The sequence below is a fragment of the Scyliorhinus canicula genome, chromosome 7 (genome assembly GCF_902713615.1).
Source record: "Scyliorhinus canicula chromosome 7, sScyCan1.1, whole genome shotgun sequence".
Classification (NCBI taxonomy): Eukaryota; Metazoa; Chordata; class Chondrichthyes; order Carcharhiniformes; family Scyliorhinidae; genus Scyliorhinus; species Scyliorhinus canicula.
In genome coordinates this window covers 120,520,023-120,547,729 of record NC_052152.1, presented here as the reverse complement: position 1 = coordinate 120,547,729, position 27,707 = coordinate 120,520,023, and the positions used below count along the sequence as shown (strand labels likewise).

The 27,707-nt window shown below is 48.9% G+C and overlaps 1 protein-coding gene across 1 annotated transcript in view; it reads left to right on the top strand.

Annotated features, from left to right (window-relative positions):
• The window catches only part of LOC119969123 (phosphorylase b kinase regulatory subunit alpha, liver isoform-like), a 168,338-nt gene that overhangs the window by 72,246 nt on the left and 68,385 nt on the right, over window positions 1–27,707 (top strand). The window contains 5 exon segments of the mRNA XM_038802340.1: window positions 4,239–4,383; window positions 7,004–7,082; window positions 12,226–12,404; window positions 18,801–18,986; window positions 21,850–21,938. Of these exon segments, the coding sequence (XP_038658268.1) occupies window positions 4,239–4,383; window positions 7,004–7,082; window positions 12,226–12,404; window positions 18,801–18,986; window positions 21,850–21,938 (678 nt within the window).

Below are 27,707 nucleotides of genomic sequence, written 5' to 3'. Positions count from 1 at the left end.
GAGAGAAAGTAAATAGACAAGGATGGGTTTGAGGGGATGGGGTGAGGTGGGTGAAGATGCAGAGGAGTAGTGTGGGTAAGAGAGTAAGGAGGTCGGGTGGGTATACATAGAACATAGAACATAGAAAAATACAGCACAGAACAGGCCCTTCGGCCCACGAAGTTGCGCCGATCAGTCCCTCAGAATTGCAGAATGGCTACCTCATCAAGAATTTTGTTTGCTCTCTGGGTTTCCCACAGTTTCCTTCTTTGAAGTATTTGATTTTGGACAAAAAGGCTTAAGTGAAGCAGTTCAGTTTGAAACCCCAGCAGAGGGCATTTATAACAGAGAGTGTTGTAGTCTGGAAAAAAGCTAAATTATTTCAACTTTATCCAAAATTCTTTATGGATTGGCTTGTCATTCTTTTTAAACCATCCAAGTGGTAAGTAAAAATATATAATATTTACAAAAAAAAAATCATTTTCAATTATTCCATCATTAGCATTTCCATGATCTCAGCAGGAAAACATTGCTGATTACTGGCTTCTTCTTTACACCAGAGCTAATTCTTCCTGCTTGAAAAGTAATTATGAACATTTTTTCTGCCTGTTTGCCTCAGACTATCATCACAGGGGGATGTCAGGGCATCGTGGGCGGAGTCAGGGAGGTAGCGGGTGTCTGGTACATAGTTAGCCATGTGTCTAAAATTTCCTGGACAACTATTCACGTAAGTTGGAACCGTCCATAGTCTCGGACTCTAGCTCAGAGATGAAGACTTTTGGAAGCATCCCGGCCTGGGGAGCAGGGGAATTAGTTACCCGGGCAACTGGCATAGAGTCGGTACATCATGGTCTCCAAGGCATATCTTTCAGGATACATGTCGATTGGTTTAACCAGGTCGGTCAAGGCAACCGTGAGGAGGAGTTTATAGAATGTATCCGCGATAGTTTCCTAGAACAGTATGTAATGGAACCTACGAGGGAACAAGCGGTCCTAGATCTTGTCCTGTGTAATGAGACAGGATTGATTCATGATCTCATAGTTAGGGATCCTCTCGGAAGGAGCGATCACAATATGGTGGAATTTAAAATACAGATGGAGGGTGAGAAAGTAAAATCAAATACTAGTGTTTTGTGTTTAAACAAAGGAGATTACAAGGGGATGAGAGAAGAACTAGCTAAGGTAGACTGGGAGCTAAGACTTTATGGTGGAACAGTTGAGGAACAGTGGAGAACCTTCCAAGCGATTTTTCACAGTGCTCAGCAAAGGTTTATACCAACAAAAAGGAAGGACGGAAGAAAGAGGGAAAATCGACCGTGGATATCTAAGGAAATAAGGGAGAGTATCAAATTGAAGGAAAAAGCATATAAAGTGGCAAAGATTGCTGGGAGATTAGAGGACTGGGAAATCTTTAGGGGGCAACAGAAAGCTACTAAAAAAGCTATAAAGAAGAGTAAGATAGAGTATGAGAGTAAACTTGCTCAGAATATAAAAACAGACAGTAAAGGTTTTTACAAATATATAATTTACCGAAATTCACTAGACTCTGGGGCCTCACGGTAGCATGGTGGTTAGCATCAATGCTTCACAGCTCCAGGGTCCCAGGTTCGATTCCCGGCTGGGTCACTGTCTGTGTGGAGTCTGCACGTCCTCCCCGTGTGTGCGTGGGTTTCCTCCGGGTGCTCCGGTTTCCTCCCACAGTCCAAAGATGTGCGGGTTAGGTGGATTGGCCATGCTAAAATTGCCCGTAGTGTAAGGTTAATGGGGGGATTGTTGGGTTACGGGTTACGTGGGTTTAAGTAGGGTGATCATTGCTCGGCACAACATCGAGGGCCGAAGGGCCTGTTCTGTGCTGTACTGTTCTATCTATCTCATAAGACAAAAAAGAGTGGCTAAGGTAAATATTGGTCCTTTAGAGGATGAGAAGGTAGTTTTAATAATGGGAAATGAGGAAATGGCTGAGGAACTGAACAGGTTTTTTGGGTCGGTCTTCACAGTGGAAGACACAAATAACATGCCAGCGACTGATAGAAATGAGGCTATGACAGGTGAGGACCTTGAGAGGATTGTTATCACTAAGGAGGGAGTGATGGGCAAGCTAATGGGGCTAAAGGTAGACAAGTCTCCTGGCCCTGATGGAATGCATCCCAGAGTGCTAAAAGAGATGGCTAGGGAAATTGCAGATGCACTAGTGATAATTTACCGAAATTCACTAGACTCTGGGGTGGTCCCGGTGGATTGGAAATTAGCAAACGTGACGCCACTGTTTAAAAAAGGAGGTAGGCAGAAAGCAGGAAATTATAGGCCAGTGAGTTTAACTTCGGTAATAGGGAAGATGCTGGAATCTATCATCAAGGAAGAAATTGCGAGGCATCTGGATAGAAATTGTCCCATTGGGCAGACGCAGCATGGGTTCGTTAAAGGCAGGTCATGCCTAACTAATTTAGTGGAATTTTTTGAGGACATTACCAGTGCAGTAGATAACGGGGAGCCGATGGATGTGGTATATCTGGATTTCCAGAAAGCCTTTGACAAGGTGCCACACAAAAGGTTGCTGCATAAGATAAAGATGCATGGCATTAAGGGTAAAGTAGTAGCATGGATAGAGGATTGGTTAATTAATAGAAAGCAAAGAGTTGGGATAAATGGGTGTTTCTCTGGCTGGCAATCAGTAGCTAGTGGTGTCCCTCAGGGATCCGTGTTGGGCCCACAATTGTTCACAATTTACATAGATGATTTGGAGTTGGGGACCAAGTGCAATGTGTCCAAGTTTGCAGACGACACTAAGATGAGTGGTAAAGCGAAAAGTGCAGAGGATACTGGAAGTCTGCAGAGGGATTTGGATAGGTTAAGTGAATGGGCTAGGGTCTGGCAGATGGAATACAATGTTGACAAATGTGAGGTTATCCATTTTGGTAGGAATAACAGCAAACGGGATTATTATTTAAACGATAAAATATTAAAGCATGCCGCTGTTCAGAGAGACTTGGGTGTGCTAGTGCATGAGTCACAGAAGGTTGGTTTACAAGTGCACCAGGTGATTAAGAAGGCAAATGGAATTTTGTCTTTCATTGCTAGAGGGATGGAGTTTAAGACTAGGGAGGTTATGTTGCAATTGTATAAGGTGTTAGTGCGGCCACACCTGGAGTATTGTGTTCAGTTTTGGTCTCCTTACTTGAGAAAGGACGTACTGGCACTAGAGGGTGTGCAGAGGAGATTCACTACGTTAATCCCAGAGCTGAAGGGGTTGGATTATGAGGAGAGGTTGAGTAGACTGGGACTGTACTCGTTGGAATTTAGAAGGATGAGGGGGGATCTTATAGAAACATTTAAAATTATGAAGGGAATAGATAGGATAGATGCGGGCAGGTTGTTTCCACTGGCGGGTGACAGCAGAACTAGGGGGCATAGCCTCAAAATAAGGGGAAGTAGATTTAGGACTGAGTTTAGGAGGAACGTCTTCACCCAAAGGGTTGTGAATCTATGGAATTCCTTGCCCAGTGAAGCAGTTGAGGCTCCTTCATTACATGTTTTTAAGGTAAAGATAGATAGTTTTTTGAAGAATAAAGGGATTAAGGGTTATGGTGTTCGGGCCGGAAAGTGGAACTGAGTCCACAAAAGATCAGCCATGATCTAATTGAATGGCGGAGCAGGCTCGAGGGGCCAGATGGCCTACTCCTGCTCCTAGTTCTTATGTTCTTATGATACGTCCTGTCACTGACTATCCTGTGAACAGAAGATCTAGACCAGGGGTGGGCAAACTTTTCCATGCAAGGGCCACATTCAGAAATTCACAATTCACAAAGGGCCGCATAGTATATTAAGTAAAATAATTACTTCACCCGGTTATGATTCTGGGCGCCTCATATAGAACATAGAACAGTACAGCACAGAACAGGCCCTTCGGCCCTCGATGTTGTGCCGAGCAATGATCACCCTACTCAAGTCAACGTATCCACCCTATACCAGTAAGTAACCCAACAGCCCCCCACCCCCATTAACCTTAAAAAAAAATTAAAAAAAAAAAAAAAAAATTTTTTTTTAAATATATTTTTTTTTTTTTTTTTTTTAATGACTTGGTGGGCCGCAGAAATACCTTTGGCGGGCCGCATGCGGCCCGCGGGCCGTAGTTTGCCCACCCCTGATCTAGACCAATGTTTCAAATTAAAATTACCAAACATTTTGGTATCTAAATGTATGGCAAGTAGGCGCAATGCACTTGTGCTGTTTAATCAATTATTGTTGTGCTTTTTGAACAGTTTATTGATCAACATCAGTTTTATTTGGCACTGGACAATCGGATGATTGTGGAAATGCTTCGCACTGACCTCGCATACCTCTTCTGCTGCTGGAAGATGACAGGACGTCCAACAGTCACCTTTCCCATCACAAAGAGCATGCTGTGTAAGAGGCAATCTACCCAGTCCATACCTTGCTAGAAACCACTTCATTTAAATGAATCTCAAATGGGAATACACGAATTATTTTTTTTAAGAACATAAGGAAACTCTGAAAGCTATGGGAAAAGGGCAGTGGGAATCATTGGATTGTGCTGGTAGCCATGATGGGCTGAATGGCCTTGATCGGTGGCATAGTGACACAGTGGTTAGCACTACTGCCTCACAGCACCAGGAACCCAGGTTCAATTCGGCTTTTGACTGTATGCAGTCTGCACGCTCTCCCCGTGTCTGCAGGAGTTTCCTCCGGGTGCTCTGGTTTTCGCCCGCAGTCCAAACATGTGCAGGTTGGGTGGATTGGCCACGTTAAATTGATCGTTAAGGTGCGATTCTCTGGCCGCGTTGCGCCCGAGCGAGAGCACAACATGGCTGGTGAGTCCCAGGTGAGGCCTCCTGCTGGCATCCCAGCCGACTCGGCACCTTGCAGGATTCACTCCAGTCCCGAGAGGCATCGGAATCGGAACTTTGCCCAAAAGGAGCGTGACCAAACAGCGCTCACTGAAGTCGGCCTTAAACCTACTTAAGGCTTACATACCCGGGATCTGCCAGCTTCCCTTGATTCACCTGCCTCCCCAGCGAGACTGCAGCCAGGCGCCAATCAGTACTGATCCACAAGAACGTGGACCAGGCGGAACGGCATGTGGGGAGCCATTGAATACCCCTGGATGGTCACAGATTGTGCAGGGTGGCCCACTGACCCTCCCCAGGAAAGTGGACACCTTGGCACTGCCATCCTGGCACTACCAAGGTGCCCATTTGGCACTGCCAAAGTCGATGGACACTGCCTGGGTGTCAGGGTGGCAGTACAAGGGTGCCATGGTGGCACTGGCAAGGGTCAGGGCCCGAGGGGTGCGATGCCCATGAAAGGAGGTTGGGGGGGGCAGGGTTCGAAGGGTGGAGGTATGCAGGGCAGGTACGTAGGTGCTTCTGGGAGGTTGGGGGTGACGGGTGGGCGGGTCCTGGAAGGGGATGCTGCAAGGAGACTTGAGGTGGGAGCCTGAAGAGAGGGGCCCCAGGGACCCCCTAGCAGCATGTCCTCACTTGGGGGGTATGGGGTAGTGCCCATGTGTGTGGAGGGTGACATTTCCCATGGGTGGGGCGTGGGTGTGGGGGATCCACAAGCTCACTTAGAGATCGGGGCACCCTTTCAAAATTGCGGAGTGATCTCTGAGTTCAATTCCTCAATGTGAAAAAAACCCTGGGTTAAACCGGTGAGAAACTCCCCAGGGCCCAAAAAGTGGTTGGGATTCTCCAGCCATGCTCACCCGTAACCGGAAATTCCCGTCCTAGATCACTGGACCTTTACATGGTCCGCATCCCACCCGTGGCCAGAGAATCCAGCCCAGTGACGAAGTGTCATTAAATAGTGGTGGGGAACTTGCCAGCAGAGCCGGTGGGAAACTCCCTGAGAAACCTGCCATAAATGAACTTAAAAATGTTTCTGTTGAACTTAGTATCCAAAGGTTAAATTGGATTATGGGGAGTGGGCCTAAGTAGGGTGCTCTTTCAGCGGGTTGATGCAGACTCGATGGGCCGAATGGCCTCCCGTAGGGATTCTATGATCTGTGCTTTTTGTGATGGATTTTAATTGGTTGGTAACAATTTGATAATTTCAGGATTTCATTTTTAAAATTTATTTACATTTTTAAAAATAAATTTAGAGGACCCAATTCATTTTTTCCAATTAAGGGGCAATTTAGCGAGTCCACACAGACAAGGGGAGAATGTGAAAATTCCACACGGACGGTGACCCAGAGCTGGGATCGAACCTGGGACCTCGGCACCGTGAGGCAGCAGTGCTAACCCACTGCGCCATCGTGCTGCCAGGATTTTACAATTGATGTCTCTCAGTGGGAGCGATTTAACGAGACAGGAACAGAGTGCTGTGTGGTTAGGTTTAGCGAGATGTTTCTCGGTGCCTGCAGCCGAACTTATGCAGTTTTTTAGCCTCGGCGATGAACGTCCAGCCGAGGCTGCACTTACATAATTTCCTGCACTGCTGGGCTCACCTTGGCAGTGCCACCCAAGCGAGATCCAGATTGCGACATCTCTCAAGAAGTCGTTAAATGTTGCAAGGTGCTTCAAGGCCTCTCAGGTGATTCAGCGGCCTTGTCGAATCCCCACGTAGCGCGCGCCGAGGCCATTAAATTGTGCCCTGAATGTACAGGTTATCGCTAAGATCTGCAAGCTGCCGACTTTGAAATATGAGACCTACGCCTTAAGCCCCCACAAAGACTGACAAGGCTAGACTTGTACAATTCTCACTTCAGTGGAGATTCACTAATCCAAACAGAGTCAAGATTGGAATATAGGTCTGCGTAAAATGTGTAACTCAGAGCTACTATCCATGCTTGTCAATGGGATTTCCCATTGAAGCCACTCCATCCACCGGGAAACCTGTGGGCAGGGTTGCACTGCCGGCAAGAACAGATAATCCCAATGGCTGGAGAATTCCGGCCTGTTTGTTTGACCGGGGGTCAAGTCAATTTTTCTGGCCTTTGAATTGAAGGATGGGGTGCACACAGCATCAGTCTGCATCTGTTAAACCTTCTCCATTTCTGTTGCAGTGGAGGATGGATCAGATATTGACCCAAATATTCTCTGTACTCTTCGAAAACTACAGGATGGATATTTCGGTGGAGCCAGGTATGAATTTCTGCATGGATTTGAACAGTTGTTTGTGTTTTAAATAGCGGAGTTAATGATGAGCGCGTGGGGAGGGCTTGTCGCTGTGGGTAGCAGTCCCTGCTTCTTGATGATGGATTCATAACAGGTTGATTATCAACTTGTAAATACTTCCATCAGACGGTCCTCCAGCAGGAACGTCAGTCAGGGGGCTTGGTGTTGCTGAGCCTGATATCGTATTATTAGGCAGCGAATGCAGAGAAGGTGCTGGGATTGTGTGGGGATCCAGAGGCAGTAATGGTTTGGATGGGGTCAGGGTTAAGGGCATTAGTGATGGCCTCACTGCCGTTTTCTCTGGGGATATATTCAGTGAACCCAGTGGTAGACTCCAGGTTGAAGATATGGGGACAGTTTCGGCAGCACTTTAAATTGGGGACGGTATCGAAGTTGGCGCTGATCTGTGCGAACCATTTGTTCGAGCTGGCTGTCAGGTTTAGACAATGGGAGGGGAAGGGGGTGGAAGGGATGAGGGACTTGTTTTTAGAGGGGTGGTTTGCGAGCTTGGAGGAGTTGTCAGCGAAACTTGGGCTTTCAGAGGCGGATGGTTTTAAGGCACCTACATGTTCGCAACTTCGCAAAAAAGGTCTTCCCACATTTCCTTTGGTGCCTCCTTCCTCATTGTTGGAGAGGGTTTAGTCGCTGGCCGAGATGGGAGAGGGGAACACATCGGTGATTTATGGCAGGATTATGGCGGAAGTCGAAGTGGGAGGAGGAGGTGGGATTGGAGCTGGAGGATGATGTGTGGTGTGAGGCTCTGCAACATTATCATGTGCAAGGTTAGGGTTGATACGGTTGAAGATAGTGTCTCGGCCCATTTCACCAAATCCAGGATGAGCAGGTTATTTGTGAGGTGGAGGATGAGAGTGAACATTGTGAGAGGGGCCTGGCTAATCATGTGCACATGTTCTGGTTGTGTCCGAAACGCGTGGGGTTCTGGGTCTCCTTCTTCAGCACCATGTTGGTGATTCTACAGATTGAACTGAAGCAGACTGGGGAGGGGCAGATGTCCAGGTCTTCACCTTGCTGATTGCTTGTAGGCGGGTGTTAGTAGGTTGGAGGTCAGCTTCTCCACCCAGCTCCTCGGTACAGTAGGGGGACCTTATGAAATTTTTATATCTCGAGAAAGTGAAGTACACCGTGAGGGGGGACAATTGAGGAGTTTTACCGAAAATGGCAGCCTTCTGTACTTTAAAGAGCTGGTCACTGTTAGTTGTTAGGTGGTGGGGTGGGGAGAACAGGGGGAGGGGAGTCTCTCTGTCGGGGTTATGCCACATGGAGGGGGGGAGGGTTTCAGGGATTTGTTTATTGTTTTATTGTGTTATTGTTTATGTATAAAATTTGAAAAATGTGAATAAAAATTCTTCCTGATGACTGACAGGAAGAGTGGGAGAGTTTCCTGGTCAGCCATACTGCAGTGCTTTGCTGTTGCCTTCAGCAGCACGTCACCAAGTCTAACCATGGACCAATCCAATGGGAGTCCATGGTCACCGAGGCCCTCGAGGGTAGATGATGGGCGTGATTCTCTGGCCTCGTTTCGCTCGAACGCAAGTGCAACGTGGCCTGACAATAGCGGGAGAGGCCTGAACAAGAACGCTGTATGCGCCAAAGAGTTTGCCTTGCAACCAGCCAGCCACCGTGGGCGAAATTAGGATCTTGCCGTACGCGACAAGAAACCAATTATCACTACTTAAGCCCTATTTCCATGCAATTAACGGGTGCCACCCTATATCCAATCGGTCACCCGTACCAGCCTCCCCGGACAGGTGCCGGAGTGTGGCGACTAGGGGCTTTTCACAGTAACTTCATTGAAGCCTACTCGTGACAATAAGCGATTTTCATTTCACACTGGCACCGATTAGCACTCCTTTTGAAAATCGTGAACCTGGTGGAAGGGCTTCCATGGAGAGCCGAGGTGGTGATTGGCCATCTTTGGTCACAGGCAAAGAGCCCGGGGGTGCTGGGCTTGCTTACCCAGTGCTCAGCAGGGATGGAACACTCTCTGCAGGGGTGGGCCGCCATGTGTGGGGGGGTGGGGTTGGCGTGTGGGGAAGGGGGGTGGTCCACTGGGGGGGGGGGCAACTGCTCGTGGCTTCACCATGCCAACCCGTGGGGGGTTCGGTAGCACAGTGGAGGGGGGGGAACGTTAGCACAGTGGTTAGCACAGTTGCTTCATAGCTCCTGGACCCAGGTTCAATTCCCGGCGTGGGTCACTGTCTGTGCGGAGTCTGCACATTCTCCCCGTGTCTGCGTGGGTTTCCTCCCACAGTCCAAAGGTGTGTAGGTTAGGTGGATTCGCCATGCTAAATTGCCCTTGGTGTCCAAAAAGGTTGGGTTCGGTTACTGGGTTACGGGGATAGAGTTTAAGTGGGGTGCTCTCTCTGTACTGTAAATTCTATGATTCTATGATCATGTGTACCCGTTCCAGGGGCAAACAGCCTGTCTGCCCCACCGGCCACTTATAACCCCACTGACTGGAAGCTATTGTTGAATTGGCTATCGTAGTTCAGTGAGCACTTCACACATCCCAAGTGGACTCCTGTGAGTGGGAGGGCCATGTAGCATGTGGGTGTCATTGCCTAGCATTCCAATCCGTGATGCCTGGACACTGTGCCTGAAATCTGCGGGAGGCAACACCACACAAACAATACCTTGTATGTGACCACCCCATGACGATCATGCAAGGGTGTGCACGCTTCCCAGACAGCTACATCCTGGGGCAGTCAGACATCCCCAGCCACTTCGAGGACCACCCCAAGATGGGCGGCAAGTTCTTGGGGGATAAGGGGTACCCGCTAAGGACCTGGCAAATAACGCCAATATGGGGGCCAGAGACCGATGTGGAGACCCAATGCAACGAGGCGGGGACCCAATGCAGTGAGGCCCATGTGGCCACCCGGTCTGTCATTGAGCATTGCATCGGACTGCTTAAAATGTGCTTCCAATGCCTCGACCGCTCCGTAGTACACTCCCCAGAGGGTCGTCCACTTTGTGGTGGTCTTGTGTATCCTTCATAACCTGGCACAGCAGCGGGATGACGAGCTGGAGGTGGGGGGTGAGGAACATGTAGCCACCTCCCAGGATGAGGACAAGGGTGGTGAGGAGGCGCCACACCAGCAGGGGCTGGGGGACGATCCTGAGGAGGAACAGGAAGACCAGATGGAGGCTGCAGGACAGGCGCCAGCGGCAAGGGTTCGGTAAGCCCGGAGGGCCAGGGAGGCCCTCAGACCTGCCCGTTTCACATAGGATGTGGCCTGGTCCATCATCGATACCTTACCATCTCACCCCACTCCTCCCATTTCCCAACCTTCAGGCTCCATGTTACATCAGTCAGAGTGCTGTGCATCAATCAACCCACAGAGAGCTGAGCACTGCTGCTCCTCAATCTACACCATAGCCTGACCCCTGCCTCACGCCCATCACCTCGGGACGGAGAGGCAGCTGGTTCAAGCCCCTGCTGCCCCTGCATCATCTGGCTCTGCCAGCCCTGGTGGCTCCCCGATGTCTACACCATGGTGTCAACACCCTTGGCGATGCTCCTCAGTGATTGGGACATGCTCTGCAGTGCCTTGGCGATACCCAGCTGCGACTGGGACAAGCCCCGCAGCACCTCGACCATGCCCATCTGAGAGTGGGACATGTCCCACAGAAACTCATCAAGGTCAGCGTCGTTCTGGGTCACGTTCCCCAGCGAGTCTGACATTCTGCCGAGCCCCTCAGCCATGGCTGTCACTAACTGCGCGATGTCTTGGACATCTCTACTAATGGTGCTGACATTATGTATCAGGCTCCCGCTGGGGTTGCCACCCTAGCAGTGTTGGCCTCAGTGCCACACATTGCCAGCGACATCTCCTGCGGCCATAGCCTCATGGACTCCTCCAAACGGCTATGGACCTGCTGGAGTGTTGTTGCCACCTCCGTCAGAATGTCCCGGCCACTCCCTAACGTCTCGAATAGCTTCAGGATAGTCTGTAGACCCAACTGGGTCCTGGGATCCAGCAGACCTCCAACTGCTGTCTCGCCTGGACATTACTGTTTCCATCTGCATCAGCAAATGTGTGGTGCTCATCAGATTGTGCTCAGAAACCTGCCCACTAACATTGCCCAGCGAAGTGTGTGTACCTGCACTGGCGGAAGGTGGGGATGACAGCTGTGACCTGTCGATTGTGGTATCCTCGAAGCTCTCCTCTGAGGTAGTCTGATGGGAGGCAGGGGATGAGACCACACCGGGTGGGCCAGAGCCGTCAGCTGGAGGATCTGCGGAAGAATGAACATGTGGTCAGTGGGAGGGATGGGTCAGTCTGTATGGCAATAACAACTCACATTTGACAGGTGCTCCGGGTGGACCCAGTGGATCCTCATCTCTGCGGCGTGCTCCAATCTCCGCATTTGTGACCACTCTGTCCTCGGCCAGTCCCGAAACCTCTAGGACCCGTTCCTCAAAGGTCGTGAGGATTCTTATGTCTGGCACCCCTCCACCAATCTGGGCCCTCTCCAGGTGACTGTGGAAGAGCTTCTCCTGTGGAGACACAGAGAGGGCATCGTTAGACGCAAGCACAGTTCGCACTGTTGGGGGGGGGGGGGGGGGGGGTGGCGTGGTGAAGGAAGGCTTGAGGGGGTTGAAGGGAGTGGGCAAGTGAAGAGAGGGTTGCGTGAAGCGTTTGATGCGGGTGGATAATCTCAGGACGGGGGGGGGGGGGGGGGGGGGGGGGGGGGGGGGGGGGGGGGGGGGGGTTGGTGTCAATGCACGCGTGCGGCTCAGTGTAGGTTGTTCACCTTGCAGCACTGGAGGTCAGTCCGCCTGGTCACACTTCCCGAGCACAGACCCGACGAATCGGCTGCCGAGCCTTCATTTGCAGCATGAAAGCCCGTGGGGCCTCGTTAAGTGGACCAATTAACATTGTGTTGCATTGCCGGCCTTGCCAGGCCGAGCGCCGGAAAGCCAGCGGCAGTTCCTGCTCGATATCACACTTAGAAATCTTTCTGGAGACTCACGCCCAAAGAGAATGATGAGTGTGCTGTGGTTACAGCGATTTGGATGGATAATGTTCTGGTGATGAAGTGTGGTAAATGTAACTAACTGTGATGATAATGTTTAACCTTCTAGAATAAAAACCGGCAAACTATCTGAATTTCTGATTACCTCATGCTACACACATCTGAGTTTCCTGGACCCAGGACCTGATGGCTTTCTGTTGGATGATTATCTTAGTGAAGACAGCGGCAGTCGGAATGATGATGTGGAAGAAGCTGTGTCTGTGCACAATTCCTGCTATAAAAATGATGGTAGGAAGCTTCCAGATTCTGCTAAGTACACTTCTCCACTTGCACAATAGGCGTGGCCAGCACATTTGTGGAAAATGTTAATCTTCGGTACATTTTTTGGAAATACCTCATTACGAATCAATTCAGCCAACGATGTGCAGGTTCGGCGTATTGGCTGTGCAAAAGTTGCCCTTTAGGTGGGTTTACAGGGAGAGGGCGGGGGATTGGGCTTGGGTAGGGTGCTCTTTCAGAGAGTCGATGGGCTGAATGGCCTCCTGCACTGAAGGGATTCAGTGGATTGCTTTTGTTTAATATGATCAATATTTAAAAGAAAACAATTATTTGTAGTGGATTCTTAATTTTCAATAAGCTAAGGAAGTTTGGAAGCTAATTTCAACCTGCCCACCTTCAATTGAAGCCAATGGAGTCAGAGGGCGATTTTTATTTCTCCCCCCAGAGTCTGGGGGGGGGGGCTGTTTAATCAGGCAGGAAGTGAGGGTGGAGACCCCATTGCCATCCCAACTTCACCCCCACTCCCCAATTAAGTCCAGGGAGTGTAGTTCTGCAGATGGCTTGCTTGTCCAAAGCCGATTGAGATCCTTGGCTACTGAATGGCCTAATTCTTTCTCTACCAGAGAGGCGGGGGGGGGGGGGGGGGGGGGGGGGCACACTGTGTTGAAACTCACCAGGTAAATCCGCTGTTGATAGTTGCAGACCTACAGGTTCCCTGTGCCGATCGGCACTCCTTATTTCATTGGAGCTCCCGGAAATGTCGGAAGTAATAGTTTTTATCTTGGACATCTGGGCTCCTGCCGCCTGTCTTGCAGCACAGAGGAATGCCATTCATCCCTTGAATTGATGCTAGCTCTGTGCCGAGGAACCCAGTTAGCCCCATCCTCCGCCCACTGTATCCCTATAGCTCTGCAAGTTTTTTTCCCTCTAGTGTGCACCCAATTTCCTTGTGAAATCATTGATCCACCATCTCATAGGCAGTGAGTTCCAACTCATTGCCACCCACTGTATAAAAGACCTTCCTCACATTCCCCCTGCATCTCTTGCACAATCTGTATCTCTCCCAGTCATTGTATTCTCAACCAATGGGAGCTCTTCATTGTCTGTCTTCTCTCGACCTAACATAATCATGTCCCCCTCTATCAAATCTTCGCTCAATCTCCTTTGCTCCAAGGCTTAAAACCAGACAAATGTTACAGCACAGAAGGAGGGCATTCAGCCCATCTTGCCCATGTCGACCCAAAGACATCCAGTGGCCCTTTCTAATCCCACCTTCCTGCACCATCCATAGCCCTGTAGCTTAGAGCACTTAGGGTGCAGATCCAGGTACTTTTTGAAAGAGTTTAGGGTCTCTGCCTCCACCACCAACTGAGGCAGTGAATTCCAGACTCTCACTACCCTCTGCATAAAACCGTTTTTCATGCTCCCTCTACACCTTCTGCCACTTAGCTTTAATTTATGGCTCCTGGCTTTTGAACTCTCTGCCAAGGGAAACATGTGCCTCTTGTCTACGCTATCTCTGTTCCTCACAACCGGACCTTGTAACTAAAATCCCAAATCCCTGGAACTATTCTGGGAAACCTCCCTCTTTAGTGAAAGTTAACACTGCGCAGAGAGTAAAGTGTCCAATTACATCTTGGTGATTTCTGGGTTTGATTATAATTGCTCCTAGTGTTTCTGTTTAAAGAAGAGGAAAGAATAATCTCCCATCTGTGAGGAGGTTGAGCATCTCCAAAACCAAATCAAAGAGCTGAAGGGAGCTGAGTCGGGGATAGAAGTGAAAGCTATATCATATGTGTGAGAGAGATGGCAGCACGGTAGCATTGTGGTTAGCACAATTGCTTCGCAGCTCCAGGGTCCCAGGTTCGATTCAGGCTTGGGTCACTGTGCGGAGTCTGCACATCCTCCCTGTGTCTGCATGGGTTTCCTCCGGGTGCTCCGGTTTCCTCCCACAGTCCAAAGATGTGCAGGTTAGGTGGATTGGCCATGATAAATTGCCCTTAGTGTCCAAAATTGCCCTTAGTGTTGGGTGGGGTTACTGGGTTATGGGGATAGAGTGGAGGTGTTAACCTTGGGTAGGGTGCTCTTTCCAAGAGCCGGTTCAGACTCGATGGGCCAAATGGCCTCCTTCTGCACTGTAAATTCTATGGCCATACTGAATTCATACACTCAGACATTATAAAGATCTAGGGGCACCAGAGAAGGTGCAGAAAATATTTACAAGGTAAAACTGCGGGGCTACAACTATCAGGAGAGATTGAGCAGATCTTTTCCCCAGAAATTAAAAGACTGTCTTTAAAATTAAGGAAGGGTTTGATAGGTCAGATGTAGCAAAACTATTTCCACTTGTGGGAAACCAAATGTTTAAATATAAATCCAGTAAGGCAGGAGTAACTTAGTGGTGAGAATGTGAAACACTCGGGCCATTCGCTGGTCTTTGGTTTGGTCGGCAGCGCACCACCCCTTCCCGCGGTTTTTCCCAGCAGCATGGGGTGGCTTTAATGGGAAATCCCATTGACAGCAGAGAATCGTGCCACCAGCGAACAGCCTACCGCCTCCGACTGCCTCGAAGCACACGGCTGGGAGGTGGGAGAATCCTGCCCTCTATCACAGAGTGGTTGAGGCAATAAGTGTTGATGTATCCAAGGGGAAGTTGGATAAACATATGACAGGAAAAGGAACTGAAGGACATGCTGACAGGATGAGATGAAGGGGTGGACGTCTGCTTGTTTGAAGCAAAGTAAAAAGCACAATGTCCAATACCTGTGCTGTAAATGCCCTGAAATCCTCTCATATTAGGAGAGACAGGCAAAGGGAGTTTTTAAAAATGTCAATTATTGTGCTGAATTGGTGAGAAAATCCAGATATCATTATCGTTTGTTCCCTTCTTGGTGGGTTTAGTTTGTTCTGAATTTTCAAAAAGCACATTTTTCCTAATTCTTGGCTGGTATCAGCAAATGGTGAAAACACCATTTCCTAGTCATCCTGTCTTTTCACTGGCTGGCCGTCAAAAACAATAAACGTACATACTTTGTTTTTGATTGTACTCATTCATGCGATGTGGGCATTGCTGGCTAGGGCAGAATTTATTTTCCATCCCAACTGCCGTTGTTCAGGGGGTGTTTAACAGTTTTGCTGTGGGCCTTTTTAATGTATTTATTCATTTTATGGGACATGAGCATCGCTGACTGGGCCAGCATTTATTGCCCATCCCAAGCTGCCTTCCGTTTCAGAGGGCACTGAAAACTCAACCAGTGGTGGTTTTCTCTGCCATATAGTTCCATACTTATGGAAAAGACAGCAAGGAGCAGGTCCCATGTTGTATTGCTGGTAAGGCAAGCTCTGATTCGTCCACCTCATCAACAACTTAGTCCCTCGAGGATCGTTTTTGAAGCCATATTTAGGTTGCTTCAGCACTAAGGAGTTCACCCTGGTTACCCACCCCGCCCCAAACTGCCTCCAGAACTGCCCAGGTAGTGCCAGGCATGATCTTACCTTCTCTTTCCCCCCCCCTCACCCCCTTCCCGAGCGATGCAGTCACCTGACCTCCCCTGCTCGCCAAGTGCACATCTTGGGACATCAATTTGGTTTAACACCATTCTGCCCTCGTGCCGAGGTGGATGATTCTTATGCAGGGGGTGGTTTGATCCAAACATGGAGGCCTTGTAATGATATGCTAATTAATTCAAATGATAAACGCCACTGTCGAGGCGGAGACACCGTTCACCTCGACATGAAACACGATTTGGCATTTCTCACAAGATTTTCGGCTCCCATCTACAACCGCGCCAACTCTATTGGAGTGGAAAATCCCAATTTTAAATATGATACCCTGTGCCCACCTTGGGAGACAAGCATCCATCGTAACAGGCTGCTTTACTTTAAAGCTGCACTTAGTCCTGAGAGTGGGATCTCTCTCATGACTTTTCTTTCTGTAGCGAAATCAGATACATTTGATTGATTAATTGATATTTATTGTCACATGTACCGAAGTACAGTGAAAAGTATTTTTCTGTAGCCAAGGGAACGTACACAGTACGTACATAGTAGACAAAAGAATAATCAACAGAGTATATTGACAAATGGTACATCAACAAATAGTGATTAGTTACAGTGCGGAACAAGGGGCCAAACAAGGGCAGCATAGGGAATCGTGAATAGTGTTCTTAAAGAGAACAGATCAGTCCAAGGGAGAGTCGTTGAAGAGTTTAGGAACTGTGGGGACTTCTGTATTTTCTGCCTAATGGAAGGTCTGGAAGAGGGCAAAGCCTGGGTGTGAGGAGTGTCTGATAATGTTGTCTGTCTTCCTGAGGCAGTGGGAGGTGCAGACAGAATCAATGGGAGGATGGCGTGTGATGCGTTTGGCTGAGTTCACTACACTCTGCAGTTTCTTGCGATCTTGGGCTGAGCAGTAGCCATACCAAGCTGTGATGCAGCCGGATAGGATCCTCTCTATGGCACATCTGTAGAAGTTTGTGAGAGTCGATGCTGACATGCTGAATTTCTTTAGCTTCCGTAGGAAGTAGAGACATTGTTGGGCTTTCTTGACTGTTGCATCAACGTGAATGGACCAGGACAGACTGTTGGTGATGGTGACCCCCAGGAACTTAAAGCTATCGACCATCTCTACTTCGAAGCCATTGATGTAGACGGGAGTGTGTGTCATGCTACGCTTCCTGAAGTCGATGATCAGTTCCTTGGTCTTTCCAGCATTTAGAGAGAGGTTGTTTTTGGTACATCATGCAACCAAGTGATCTATCTCCCATTTTTCATGTGAAGCTCTTTTCCTGCTTCGTTTTGCATGTGAAGCAGACAGTGAAGAACAACCATCCTATTCTGAAATAAACGCAGGCAAAAGAAACATATCCAGGTATTGCACCTTGAATTCAACAAAAACCTGCATGGCAACACCTTGACCAATCAGGAGTCGACTTGCCAACCAATCAGCATCCCCTTTTCTCTTGCAGTATAAATTGTTGCACACTTAGAGATTTGCCATTCTTGCGAGCGTGTTGTGAGGAAAACCTTCAACAACTTATCCCTCTTTCCTTGACTTTCTGACCAACAGACCACAATCAGTAAGAATGAACACCAACACCTCCTCCACAATAGTCCTCAATACCGGCGCCCTGCAAGGCTGCGTACTTAGCCCCCTATTCTACTCCCTGTACACACACGACTGCGTGGCAAAACTTGGTTCCAACTCCATCTACAAGTTTGCTGACTATACGACCATAGTGGGCCGGATCTCGAATAACGACGAGTCCGAATACAGGAGGGAGATAGAGAACCTAGTGGAGTGGTGTAAGGACAACAATCTCTCCCTCAATGCCAGCAAAACTAAAGAGCTGGTCATCGACTTCAGGAAGCAAAGTACTGTACACACAGCATCAACGGGGCCGAGGTGGAGATGGTTAGCAGTTTCAAATTCCTTGGGGTGCACATCACCAAAAATCGGTCCTGGTCCGCTCACGTCGACGCTATCACCAAGAAAGCACAACAGTGCCTATACTTCCTCAGGAAACTAAGGAAATTCAGCATGTCCACATTACCCCTTACCAACTTTTACAGATGCACTATAGAAAGCATCCTATCGGGCTGCATCACAGCCTGGTATGGCAACTGCTCAGCCCAGGACCGCAAGGAACTTCAGAGAGTCGTGAATACCGCCCAGTCGATCACACGAACCTGCCTCCCATCCATGGACTCCATCTACACCTCCCGCTGCCGGGGGAAAGCGGGCAGCATAATCAAGGATCCCTCCCACCCGGCTTACTCACTTTTCCAACTTCTTCCATCGGGCAGGAGATTCAGAAGTCTGAGAACACGCACGAACAGACTCAAAAACAGCTTCTTCCTCACTGTCACCAGACTCCTAAATGACCCTCTTATTGACTGACCTCATAACACTACACCCTGTATGCTTCAACCGATGCCAATGCTTATGTAGTTACATTGTATATCTTGTGGTGCCCTATTATGTATTCTCATGTGTTTTCTTGTCTTTTCTTGAATTTTGTTTAATTTCATTTTCTTCCAAGTACTGAATGATCTGTTGAGCTGCTTGCAGAAAAATACTTTTCACTGTACCTCGGTACATGTGACAATAAACAAATCCAATCCAATCTTTCTGCTGCTACAATTTGGAGTAGTTTAGGAAGTTAACCTTGTCCACATGAGCAAGTCTTGGATGAGAATCTAACTCCTGGATATAGATCTCGAGGAGACTTGATGTGAAGCATCGATTAAGATCTGGCAAGTGATAAAGGGTTGTTAGATCATCAAAATATCCCAGATTGTAAAATATTTCTTTTGGGTTTGTAAGAATGTATGAATTTCCTGTTGAAGAATAATCTGAATGAAATGATTTTTAACTTAGTGACTACTATTGTTCTGTTTTTTCAGACACAGTTGATAGTCAAGATGAGCTTGTGCAATATATAAATCATCTGCTACAAAGCACGACCCCTGTGTCAAAGCGTCTACCTCCAACATCCACAAATCCAGGGATGCATCATGTGTTTGAGGCTGAGCACACCACAAGAGACATAATATCACTGGTGGCCAAAGCAAAGGGACTGGAGTTACCAAGTAATCATACCATTATTTTTAAGAATGAGAAAGTTACGCTATCCTTGTCTATTTTTTTTAAATTGGAAAACCCAGGTGTTTAGCAAAAGGTGAAGCTCAAGGTTTAAATCGAAAGAATTTTGCTGCACAGAAATAAAAATACATGGTTACCAAGAACTATCTAAAGTAGCCTGTTACATTAAAGATATTCAAAGTTCAGTGAACACCATGGGCGGGATTCTCCCTGTGGGGGACTAAGTTCCCACGCCCGCCGGAAAACGGGCGAGAATCACTCCGGACTTTTTCCTCGAAGGTCCGGGGTAATTCTCCGTTCTCCAGGGGGCGAGAGGCTTCCGGCGTGCATCCCACAGCCCTGGCTGCCGGCGGGGCCCTGCTGGACATGCCGCGCATGCGCACGGCGACCCACCTCGGCGCGGGTGCCGCCGACATGGTGGCACCACACAGTGGGCCCGTGCGGAGGAAGATAGGTGGCTCCCGGATCACGATGGCCCTGCCGATCGGTGGCCCCCGATCGCGGGCCTGCCCGTCATCGAGGCCCCCCCCTGGTGTCTGATCCCCACGCCCTCAACCATAACGCCCCCACCAGCCACGCCTCTGAGTTCCCGCCGGGTAAAACCACATCGGAACCACGCCCGTGGGACTCAGCGGGCACTTGGCCCGTCGAGCGCGGAGAATCGCTGGGGGGCCTTTTCCAACGGCCCCCGACCGGCGCGCATCGTTCGCGCGCGAATTGTGGCAATTCTCCGGTCACCGGAGAATCTCTTCATGGCGTGGGGGCCAATTTGGGAATTCTCCGCCCCCGTGCCAAGCAAGATTTCGGTGTGGAGGGTCGGAGAATCCCGCCCCATAACTTTCAGTCCAAACAAAATGAATTTAAGTTAAATTTCCTTCCACATACTTTTGACTTCCACGCCAAAATGCTCCAGTTATTCCACTTCTCAGAAATTGGAGGATTGACTATTTGCCTTTTGTACTGTACTGATTCATATGAGAGCTGAGTGATTTCCTGAGCCTTATTCGCCTTCAAATATCCTCCAACCTCCCCAAGGTTCGTGTCTCTGTTCAACACCAAGGTGTTGCTTGCGTCTTTAGCGTAACCACCTCAGATCTGAACTTTTGTGGTTCTAAAGTTCTTTAGCTCTGAAGACATGACTGTAGGAACTCCCTGCCTTTTCCCAGATTGACTATCTCAGAGGACGAACCTAAGCTTACAGCTGAAGTCCAGTTTGATTAAACCAAACCGTTTGGAAGAGATATGCCCCCCCCCCCCCCCCCCCCCCCCCCCCCCCCCCCATTAAATATCTTATTTACCGTTTGCTTTTTCAATTGTTTACCTACCAGGCAGCTTGGTCACATGATCAGTTCCTGGAAAAAGTTGCTTCCAAAGAAAAGTAATTCTTAAAGAGACCATCACCCCAAGATAACGTGTGTGTCTTACCCCCAAAAACACATTGGGCGGAATTGTCCGTCGGCGGGATCCTCCGCTTCACCGGCAGCGCACGCACACCCGTGAATTTCCTGATGGTGTGTGGGTGGCCACAAGGGAAACCCCATTGGCCAACTGCCAGGATGGAGGATCCCGCTGTCGGCCGGGGAACACTGCACCAGAAAGCGGGTCTGGCAGGAATCCCGCCCATTATATATTGACATCATTTGTTTTGCAATTGTTTTTGTGAGACATTTAGAGAGGATACAGCTTTATAAGGTCTAGTTGTAACCCTTCCTGCCAAGCAATTAAATTGGTCAATGTGCCTGATCTCATTGCCCTCACGCGGACTGCGATTGTTACTTGCTGTGAGTGATAGAGAAGAAGTTCTATAAGGTTGTACAATCAGCTTCCCATTCAGCTTGAATGGGAGGATGAGGTAAGATATCCGGAATCTTATGTTGCAAAGAATTTATTAGTTTGCCACTTCCCACTAGCCCCGCCATAGATGCACAACCCCTTCCTCAGTCTCAATAAGCACCTGCTCCTTACACATCTCTTCCATCCTGTCTTCTACACACAAAGACACAGACACACATAGAGAAAAAGGGAGACACACATACAGACACGCAAATCACACACAAACACATGCACAGGCAAATATTCTCACTGAGAAAGGGACATCCACACGGACACAAAGTCGCGCACACAAACGCACAGACACAAAAACATGCAAACACACACATACATACACATGCACACCCATGCATACTTATATCCACAGTGCAACAGGGCTGGATTTTCATCCTGGAGAGGGGAGTAAAGCAAATTTCTGATGTTCCGTTCATTTCCTATCTGGCAGTGTCCTCCCAGCCTTTTTCATGGTGGGGTAGCAGGGATGGGCTGGAGTCAGGGCCAGTGACTCTGAGGCTGAAACAGATGCAGGCGGATGCCAAGGCCCCCAGCAAACATGTGAGGCCCCCAGCAAACATGAACGTGCACACACTTCTAAAACTCTACTTGACTTTAACCTGGGTTGAGTATGATTCCGTTTTACGATAAACGAGTTAATTATCAACGTAATTGTCAATGGGATTTTGACAATAATTTAATTGCCGTGTTAATGTAAGCCTACTTGTGACACTAATGAAGATTACTTTTATTCAAATCTCTGTCACTGAGGAATAAGTCATAAAAACAGAAAATGCTGGAAAAACCCGACAAGTCCGGCAGCATCTGTGGCGAGAGAGACAGTTAACGTTATGAGTCCAATATGACCCTTCGGAACATTTCTGATCTCCAGCATCCACAGAATTCTTCTCTTATTTTACTGAGCAATAGATAATATGAAAACCTATCCCAGATCGGTGTGAGCACTGCTGCTGAAAGTGTTGTCAAGCCCAATTTTCTGAATATCTACTCTGATTTTTCACACAGATGCCTCCATGTACTTGCCTGTTAAAGTTCCAATTACTCAACAGAAACCTCTAAATCTATTGGAAGTACCAAAGTCACACCCAGTGAAGGTCAGTGTTCAAAAGTGCTTAACACTTTGTTGAATGTATCTCAATGGGTTAAAAATTAGCATGGGCAATAAATTCCCACATCCCATAAATTAATTCAAATTTATTTTTAAATTAGAAAAGAATTGGGCCAGATTTGGTTAAACAAACTTGTGAATACATGAGGAAAGGTCCAGGGCGGAATTCTCCGCTCCCCACGTGGTGTGGGAGAATCGTGGGAGGGCATCCCGACATTTTTTACGCCCCCAGATTCTCCCCCCCCCTCGGAAAAATCGCCGCTCGCCGTTTTTCACGGTGAACGCCGATTCTCCGAGCCCGATGGGCCGAGCGGCCGGCCCTTCACGCCCGTTTCACCACGGCAGCAACCACACCTGGTCGCTGTATTCGTGAAACGGCCGCCGGATGCCCGTTTGGGGCATCCAGGGTCCTGATTGGGACGGGAGCACCGCGACTGTGCTCCGGAGGGGATAGGCCCGCGATCGGTGCCCACCGATCGTCGGGCCTGCGTCCAAAACGGACGCACTCTTTCCCCTCCGCCGCCCGGCAAGATCACGCCGCCACGCCTTGCCGGGCGGCGGTGGAAAAAGACCGCACCGCGGGTTCGCGCGTCTGTGCGCTGACGTCATCCGTGAAGCGCCTTTCGGGCGTCATTTCCGGCGGCCGAGGCCGTGGCCGGGAACGACGGGGGCCCGCTCCTAGCCCCCCGGGTGGGGGTGAATTAGGTGCGGGGAGCGGGCCGAGTTCACGACGGCCTCCATGATTTTGGCCACGAGCGGAGAATTCCGCCCCCAGAATCTGAAGTGTGCTCTCGAATGTTTACTTCCCATTTTTGCTGGGATTGAGTTGGGAGCGTGGTGTGTTCCATGCTTGCGTGGTTTCTGAAAGAAATTGGCCACTGATATCACCGGCTGCCTCCACTGAAGTGGAATTTTGATAGGCCAGGAGTGTGAATCCCAGAGTGTGGAGATTAGAATAGTAGGAGCAAGTCTGCATTTGGGGATTTACTTGGATAGCATCCCTTTGGAGAAATAAGGGATCCTTTTGGATCAGGTCCCATCACACTTTTGGGGTAAGTCAGGTGTCTTTTGGGGGCGGTAATGTGCCTTTGTAATTATTTTAAGTTGTCAGAAATGTGCTTAAAAAATGCATAAACACATTACTGTCAAGTTCATTGTAACTGTCAACAGACCTGTCAAAATCAATTGTCAATGTTGTCAGAAGCACCTGGAACTTAAAATTCCTGCCCTTTAAACCTTTGGGGGGGGAAAAGTGGTGTTTTTTAAAAAAAATGATTGTTTGCTATTTCACTCTGTCTGGTGACATAAGGCTCCGGGTTTTTGGATTACTGCTGCATGACTGATTTCACAACCATCCAGTAGGATGCTTGCCATTTCAGAGTTCCATGGGGCAGCACGGTGGCCTAGTGGTTAGCACAACCGCCTCACGGCGCTGAGGTCCCAGGTTCGATCCCGGCTCTGGGTCACTGTCCGTGTGGAGTTTGCACATTCTCCCCGTGTCTGCGTGGGTTTCGCCCCCACAACCCAAAAATGTGCAGTGTAGGTGGATTGGCCACGCTAAATTGCCCCTTAATTGGAAAAAATAATTGGCTAATCTAAATTTATAAAAAAAAATGTCAGAGTTCCATTGACAGCTACAAATGGCTTTAGAATCTTTGATGTGGGATGAATTCCATTGCTTGTTGTTTCAAGGGATTGTGGAATCGAATGAAATGTTTATTATTACTAAGCTTTATTTAGCTGAAGAAATGCAAATATAGTAAATAGGTTATGAATGCAAGTGTTTTTTTAAAAATGTAATGAAGTCTGCAGTCATTACTTAGAACTTGATTTGATCTTTACTGCAATTCAGAAGATATGGGCGCACCAGGTGAATAATGGGAGAGGGCAAAATCGAAATTGCCAACAGGCGCGAACCATTTTGCAATTCACCTGACCCACCCCCGATGGCGAGTTCCGGACCTTGCCCCAAAATGGCGAGAATATCATTAACTCTAATTTGCATTCATTTCAATCTCCATTAACGAGATTGAAGTAAAATGCAGCGGCCTCTCGTGAATTACCCGCCTCCCCATCGGGAAGTCGCGCGGTGTCATTTATTACTTCTTTTCAAACACGTGAATCTGGTGCAGTGGCTTCTTGGGGGACGTGAGGAGGTGAGTAGGATTTTCCATTTTCCAGTATGCAGTTCAAGGGGACTAGAGCTGCTGCCCCAGTTGCTCCAGTGCTCAGGGGAGGGGGGGATGTTGTTCGGTGGGCTGGAGTTTTCCAGGTAGGGGGTCGTGCCTGGGCAGGTGGAGTGAGGGGCTTTGCGTCTGTGAGGCCTTCAAGTCTTTACATATTGTGGAGACACAGAACAGGAGCAACTACAGCTGTAGCCTGTCTGTCCTATGAAGCTCTCCCAGGACAGAGCCCTGCTGCAGCTTCTCTCATGATAATGATCTTTATTGTCACAAGTAGACTTACATTAACACTACAATGAAGTTACTGTGACAATCCCCTAGTCGCCACATTCCAGCACCTGTTCGGGTACACAGAGGGAGAATTCAGAATGTCCAATTCACCTAACAATCACGTCTTTCGGGACTTGTGGGAGGAAACCGGAGCACCCGGAGGAGACCCATGCAGACATGGGGAGAACGTGCAGACTCTGACCCAAGCTGGGAATTGAACCCGGGTCCTTGTCGCTGTGAAGAAACAGTACTAACCACTGTGCTACTACAGCAATATACCACTGGAAGTCAATTTCGCTCCCTTTGACTGTGAGCAGCCTCTAGCTTCACAGCTGAGGCTATCTCAAATGAGGAGTTAGCCTTTTTGGTTGTGAGAGCACTTCATTCTCCTGAACTCTCAAGTGCCTCCTCGAAGGCACAGGTGCCATGTCTTTTCATGACAAAAGAAGGTGCCATGTCTCAGAGGATGATTAGCGTACTGCATGTCCTCCAACCTCTGATGCCTGAATAGTATGCCTGTATTCTAGGTGCGTCAACACCATAGAGGCATCTGCCAACAATCAAACACTAAAGAGCAGGGCTTCACCTTTGATGCTTGTCTTGTGGTCAAAGGGTAAGTGTGTGGGTGAGTGGAGGGCAGCTGAACAAGGTCTCCCTATCGGTTCCCGGAAAAGGACTGGGGTGTCGGGGTTCCTGATGTGGCCAGGTGTGAGTGTGCAGAGTGAGGTTTGCCAGTAACTGGCTCGATGGATGGCACTCTTGAGAGAAGATGGGTCGTTCTCTCCTCTTCTCCAATTCCATCCAGATAAAACAATGTTGGTGTAAATCTTGCGGAGGCTACCCTCGTGTTACTTGTGGCAGCCGAGGTGGCCAGACGCTGTAGAAGACAGTGATGCTAACACAGGCTTGAGGCAGCACCACGTATGCATGGGGCTGCCCCACATGCTGAAGCCCAGCCACCCATCAGGCTGAGGAGGAAGCCAGAAGGGGAGGCCAGTGATGTGCCAAGGTGTGCAGGCGTTGTTGGTCCTTCCATGAGCTGACGGGCCGCATATGATGAGAAAACTGTGCAGGGTGACAGGTTAGCTCGTGGGGGGGACAAACGATACCCGCTGAGGTCCTGGTTGATGACGCCAGAGCGGAGCCCTGAGAACCAGGTGGAGACCCATTACAATGAGGCCCACATTGCCATCTGTGCTGTCATTGAAGGGTGCATTGGACTGCTCAAGATGTGGTTCCAATGCCTTGACCGCTCTGGCTCGTATCCCCCAGAGGGGCTCCAACATTCTGGTAGTCTGCTGTGCCCTCCACAGTCTGGCACATCAGCAGGGCAACATGCTAGGGGAGCAGAAGGACATGTGGTCTCGCCTGAGGAGGAGACGGGCCAGGTGGGGTTAGAGGACAAGCCCGAGGAGGAGCCGGAGGATGGAGGACCCGCCGTGGTGAGGGTCCGAGATGCCAAGAGGACCAGGGAGGCCCTCATCCAGATTCTCCAAGGATGAGGCTCTGTCCGTCAGCTCAACACCCCCAAACCCAGTTCCTTCTTCATCACCCCCCATAAACACCGCCTCCTCCCCTATCCCCCTGTGTAACATCACCCAGGGTGATGGGCCTGTGTTTGCAGTGTCAGCGGGTCAATATAGATGGCAGGAGAGTGGTGACAATTGGCTGTGGGGAAAGCTCTGGTGCTCCTCGGTTTATGCAAAAGACTCCTCTCTTTCTGCTGCGCGCTCACACCCATCCTCTGAATGGGATCTGTATCGGGGGGCTTGAGATCTTGGACTACTGTGCCTGGGGGGAGGAGTGGTGTGGGGGGCAATGGTTGGGGGACAGTGGTGGTGGGGGAATGGGGGTGCAGACAGGTCCCCTGAGAGGCTTCACATGTATCAGGTATGACATGTTTCATTAGTGAACATTTAACTTTGACAGATTTCCATTCCCCCTAGCTCTTTTCCCCCCCCTCCCCCCCTCCAAAGTGCCTACTCGGTGCTCTTCCCGCTTCTTGATCTGCCATGGCCTAGTACTGTGTGCTGGTGTGTCCCCAGGATGCGCAATAGAGGTGGTTGCCGCATGCTACTTTCCGCACCCTGTGCCCTTTGATGCCCTTGGCAGACATCCTCTGGACGTCCTGGAGCCGGAGGGCCCTGTCTGAGTTACCGGTGTCACTGGCGATGCTGTGCCACCCTGTTCTGTCTTATAGGCTCTGTTAGAACGGAGTCCTGTTCTCATTGTAGAAGTTCCATCATTCCCTTATCCTCCTTACCTACCTCTTCTGACCAATTAATTTTGAGTTAGGTAAAACCTCCCCATTCAATGTTTTATTTGATTTGCCTGCATATTTTTTCTCTTCCCTTCACTTTTTGTAGAGTAGCCCTGTTACCGTGGCTGATCCTTTACTAATTTTTATCTCTGACACCGTAGATTTTATTTTTGTTTCACGAATAGCTCTGTTCCTTTTTCCATTGTTATTCTGAATAAGTACAAATTCTCCATTCCCCTTTTCCCCCCCTACCCCGAAACTTTTCCAAGTATGTTACAGCCTCTAATGTTTAATTCCAAATCCTGATTATCCGTAGCTCCATTTTGGTAATCCCTATTATCCCACACAACATATTACTGTCTCTAGTTCCCTGTTATAATAAAGACGCTGAATACATTGCTGGACAGACTTTTCATCTCATTTTTAATGACCATTCCTCTCACTTCAATTTTAATCATCCTTTTACACTCCTGTTTCTATAACTTCATTTATTCCCTTGCTATTTGCCTTTTTTTTTTCCAGTTTATTCTGGCCGGAATTCTCCAATCCGAGTTTGTCCCACAACCAGTGCATCCGGAGAATCCCACCTGCATGAACGGATGGTGAATTCTGGCTCTGTCTTCTGCGCCTCTTCCTCTTTTAAATTTAAGCTGGTTTTGTTTCTCGCCGATCCCTCCCCCACCCGTCTGGCCTTTGCCATCTTCCTATTTAGCCTAACAGCAAGGATACTGGTGGAGTATGGTTCACAATCCAGTTCCTTCCTGATCTCATATCAGTGTTGGTCTCCTGTGACGAGATGTAAAAACCTCTGAAATACACAAGAGGAGGTTTAGCAGGAGGTTTCCAGGGATGTGGGAGTTCAGTTGCGATGGGAGGTTGTTAAAGTTACGACTGTTCTTCCTGGGGCAGAGGAGGTTGAAGAGGTGACCGAATAGACATTTTCAAGAAGGTTCTGATTGAGAGAGAAAACCTGTTCCTCCAAAGTGTGGGTCAGCAGCTGGAGATAATACATTGAAAATCAAGGAAAGAGAGTTCATTTGAC